We start from the raw sequence: 4,447 nt of genomic DNA, 5'->3' as shown, positions 1-4,447 counted from the left end.
TTGTGCAGCGTGGTCATTTTCGCCGTATTTTCGTCGTAAAAACCACTCTAGCGGCCAAACGGTGCGAGATAGAGCCAAACGGATAAAAGTTTAGCACACTTTAATACAGACGTCCCCAGAGGATATCGAGCTCGATTTGACGAACCTCAAAACTCACCCCTGCGAGGGGGTGGGGGTGAGTGTGGAAGGAAGTGGGTTGGTCCGATCGCAATTTTGCTTTCACCGTTCGAAAGAGAACCAAAACTTGGGTCGACTCATGAAAAATCTTGACTTTCCGAGCACTTAAAGTGCTAATTTTGGAGTTGTTACGGAAGGTTTTTTCACCCTCCTCCACTCTAGGGGGTGCACAGCTCGTTAGGGGTGGCCAACGGCTTGCGCACTTCCTAAAAGTCTTGAGATGAATGATTGGGACGCCTGCATGCCAATTCTTAGCTTCCTTGCTCAAAAAACATAGAACCTACGTCAGTTTGAAAAATCCGCCCGCTAATTTTGATGAGCAGTGTATTTCCGTGCAGTGCCTGCAGCGGCCCGGCTGGCGTTGGCGTACTTCGCGGGGTGCCCTGCAGGGGTCATCGGTTAGCCAGAGGCCTCTTGGCGCTGATAGCGCTATTACGGACGCTCCGTCGCATTGGGCCTACCCAAGGTCGCCCAGGAAAGCATGTTCGTGCTTGACCCTTGATTTCTCAAGAACAGCTGCATCAGGGAAATTTTAATTGGCACCAATGCAATTTGGTGTGCATTGGGTGGGACAAGACAATGTTCTCGGTTGCCGAGCACATTTACTTCACTCAAGAACATGATGTTTTGGGTAGTGGCGGTCTCGGCAGAAAACAGCCACCTGACACCTGACGTAACGTGACGGACCCTTGTTTCTCTATCTCTCTCTCTTTCTCGCTTACACCCTCAGTAATCCTATCTCGCTTCTGTACAAGCAATCAAGAGGCAGCGTGGCGGTAGTGGACGGGAGCGTCGTGCAGAAGGAAGGAGGCGTTCTGCTGACTCACCTTCATGTCGGGCACCGACCAAAAACGTAACGAGCAGGTGGGGAGAATCAAAGGCAGTCGGTCGGCCTACCTGCCGGGTCTAGAGTGAGGGGAAAGGAGTCAAGCAGCCGACGCCCGTCACCACCATGACCTCCGCCCGCCCGTGTTTCCTCTCTCTCTGGTGCGGGCCGTGCTGTGCGCTGCTTCACCACCACACGCACGCTCGCACGCTGCCCAACATAATGGGCTGCGTGTCGCGGTGGAGGCGTGGGAGCAGTGGGACTAAGGGGGCGGGAGCAGAGGGAGCAGAGGCAGCAGAAGCAGAGAGCCTGGCGCGTGCCGTGACAGAGGAGCGCCACGGTGGACAGAGGGGCGGCGGGGGCTGGAGCTTCAGCGACGGCCGACGAGACAAATATAACTCGTGACTACACTGGAAAAGGTGCTACATCCTGCCCGTTTGAGAGAGGTGGTTAGTGCACATTTTCACCTTGTTCTAAGTTTCGGAATATTACCGGGCCTTTCTCAAACGGCAATCATGCAATCCGCAGGCAAACGCTTCTTCAGCGCGTCTGGGTTATCATGAGAGGGCGTCGCACACACACTCACCTGTTGGGAGGAGTAGCTGGACTGGCTGGAGTGGCTGGGGGCGCTCAGGGCGGAGCTGCTGCTGCCGTCGCTGCTGTAGGACGAGGAGTCCGCGTACGATGACAGTCCGCTTGCGCTGCTGTGCGACAGCCCCGTTGACAGGCTGGATGAGTAGTCGACAGCGGAGGCGGCTGCAGGAACGCCGTATGAGGCGGAAGGGGCCGGTGCGGCGTAGGTCAGGGCAGGGGCGGCGTAGCCAAGGGAAGGAGCCGCGTAGCTCAGCGAGGGGGCAGCGTAGCTAAGGGAGGGGGCCGCGTAGCTGAGGGAGGGGGCGGCGTAGCTAAGGGAGGGGGCGGCATAACTAAGAGAGGGCGAGACGTAGCTCAAGGCTGGGGCAGCGTAGTTCACGGGTGGAGAGGCGTAGCTCACAGCAGGTGCATAGCTTGCGTAGCTCAAGCCGGCATTCGGCACGCCATACGCGGATGAGAGCGATGTCGAGCTGACGTGGCTGGAATGGCCAGTAGAGTGGCTGCTGGAGTGACCACTGGAGTGTCCACTGAGGTGTCCGCTAGAGTGGCTGGGTGTGCTGTAGCCTGCCGTCAGGGTTGAGTACCCAGAGGAAGGCCCCTTGGCGTGATGTGGCCGGGGGAAGCGCACCAGCGAGGAGCTGAAGGCGGAGGTCTTGTAGTGTGACCCATGACCGCCGTGATAGCTCGACCCGTGGCCGGAGTAGCCGGAGCCGTGGCCGGAGTAGCCGGAGCCGTGGCTGGAGCCGTGGCCGGAGCCGTGGCTGGAGCCGTGGCCGGAGCCGTGGCTGGAGCCGTGGCTGGAGCCGTGGCTGGAGCCGTGGCTGGAGCCGTGGCCGGAGCCGTGGCTGGAGCCGTGGCTGGAGCCGTGGCTGGAGCCGTGGCTGGAGCCGTGGCTGAAGCCGTGGCTGGAGCCGTGGCCGGAGCCGTGCCCAACGCTGTAGCCGGAGCTAGGTACGCCGTAGGTGATTGAGGGGAGCTTGCTGTGCGCAGAGGAGCTCAGTGGCGCGGAAACGCTGAGGGACGCCGCGCCGTAGCTCTGCGAAAGACCGCTGGACAGATCTGAAACCTACAGGAAAACAGTGCGATGCTTCAGCCTTTCGCAGATTTAACAGGAAATTTTAACGGATAAAACCTTACAAGCGCGTTAATAAAGTTCGAGTATACCAGGTGGCTGATTCACGCCTCGCACTTTTGAACTATGCAACCCGCCCGTACGGCTCCATCCGAGACTGCATACCCATGAGGCGCAGGGGACCGGCTCCAAGTGCCAACGCGTTGCTCCACCACTGTTCTTGGGGCCAACGCCCACGGGTGTTACTAGGGGTTGTTCGCGGTCTAGCGCGAGTTCCCGCGGGTCCACGGGGGTAACCCGTGAGTACGCGGGGTTAACACGCGGGTCCGCGGGGGTGACTCGTGGGTCCGTGGGGGTAGCTCGTGGTCCGCGGGTTCAGTTAGCCATCCCCGTGGAACAGCGAGCTACCCGCGCGGACCCGCGAGTCACCCTCGTGGAACTGCGAGTTACCTCCGCGGACTCACGGGTTACCCCCGGCGGATTCGCGGGAGCTTGCGCGAGACCGCGAACAACCCCTAGTAACGCCCCTGGGCGTTGGCTCCAACAACAGTGGTGGAGCGACGCGTTGGCGCTTGGGGCCGGTCCCCTGCGCGTGATGGGTATGCGGTCCCGGATGGAGCCGGAGCCGTGCGGGTTGGTTGCATAGTACAAAAGTGCGCGGCGTGAATGAGCCACCTGGTATGTAGTAAAGTAGAGAATATTTTTGACAATTTCGACAAATATTGATTAATCACTGCTACCAAGTTTCCTTTTCGTGCAACTTTTTTCTTTCAGTTGATTTGTAAGGAATGCACTTGCAATAGTTTATGCCAGACACGCCAAGCAACGGAAACCAGAGGCGCGGATAGCGGTGTTCGAATCTCAACCTTGGTTGGCTTCTAGATCTGCTTGTCTGCTGTCAACTGCCCGACGGAGTTAGATGAGGTGGTTCTCCAGATTTCTACCTCGTTTTTAAGAATGAGGAAAGCATTTAAAATGTCTTTGCTTGCATGATAACACGTAATTGTATTAATCTAAAGCAAGAGAAGGCGTCGCTAACAAGCGCGACAGAGCGGTGGACAGCAGACGCCAAGCCTACGAGGCAGAGATCAGATCAGCGCCGTATTTGCCTGTCGTTTCCGGCGCCAAACTTACCCTAACCTAGCCTACCCTGTATGCAACTCGTACAACTTACTTTGATGCCGGGGGCACCGTACGCAGTGGATGGGGTAGGTGCCCCTACAGCGGGGGCGGCAACGGGGGCGGCGGCAGCAGCGGGGGCGTGGGCTGAGTAGGTGGCGAGCAGTGCGGGCGAAGCGACGATAGGCGTGAAACCGTGCGACAGGGTCGGCGCGAGGAGGGTTTCACCGCCTAGAGCGGAGCCAGAGGGGCCAGGGCCAGCTGGGCCCGACAAGCTGCGGGCAGAAACAATTAAGGGATGAGACGAGGGTCGGCCTGCTCGCAGGAACGGAGAGAGCAGCTGTAGAAACAACGCGCAAGCCCAACAGTCTACCATGCGCACATTAGAGCATGCCTGCAGGCACGCACAAGCAAGTCTGTGCCCACCAAGTCAACCTGCTACAGCTAACAAAGGTTGATAAGGAATTAGAACATTCACGGAAAAGAAAACTTAGCTGCTCCAGCTTAACATTAGGTATGCGAGCCAAATGCCGAGGACAGACAAAAAAATTACGAAGAGTAACTTATAATTCGTTGCGTGAGCTAATCTGTGACTGTCGCAAACGAAGCGTTCCCTGTAGTTGCCCAACTGCATTAGTTGTCCGAGCGAATGGTATCAC

At 57.9% G+C, this 4,447-nt stretch overlaps 1 protein-coding gene across 1 annotated transcript in view; it reads right to left on the bottom strand.

Annotated features, from left to right (window-relative positions):
- LOC113207194 (hornerin-like) overlaps nucleotides 1–4,447 on the bottom strand; it is a 29,734-nt gene that overhangs the window by 4,054 nt on the left and 21,233 nt on the right. Inside the window, exons 3-4 of the mRNA XM_052263671.1 lie at nucleotides 3,844–4,063; nucleotides 1,590–2,663 (exon numbers count right to left, since the gene is read on the bottom strand). Coding sequence (XP_052119631.1) covers nucleotides 1,590–2,663; nucleotides 3,844–4,063 — 1,294 coding nt within the window. The remainder of the gene's footprint in view (nucleotides 1–1,589; nucleotides 2,664–3,843; nucleotides 4,064–4,447) is intronic.

Source organism: Frankliniella occidentalis, unplaced genomic scaffold (genome assembly GCF_000697945.3).
Source record: "Frankliniella occidentalis isolate FOCC.00 unplaced genomic scaffold, Focc_3.1 Scaffold13, whole genome shotgun sequence".
Classification (NCBI taxonomy): domain Eukaryota; kingdom Metazoa; phylum Arthropoda; class Insecta; order Thysanoptera; family Thripidae; genus Frankliniella; species Frankliniella occidentalis.
This window is presented reverse-complemented; position numbering and strand designations above follow the sequence as displayed.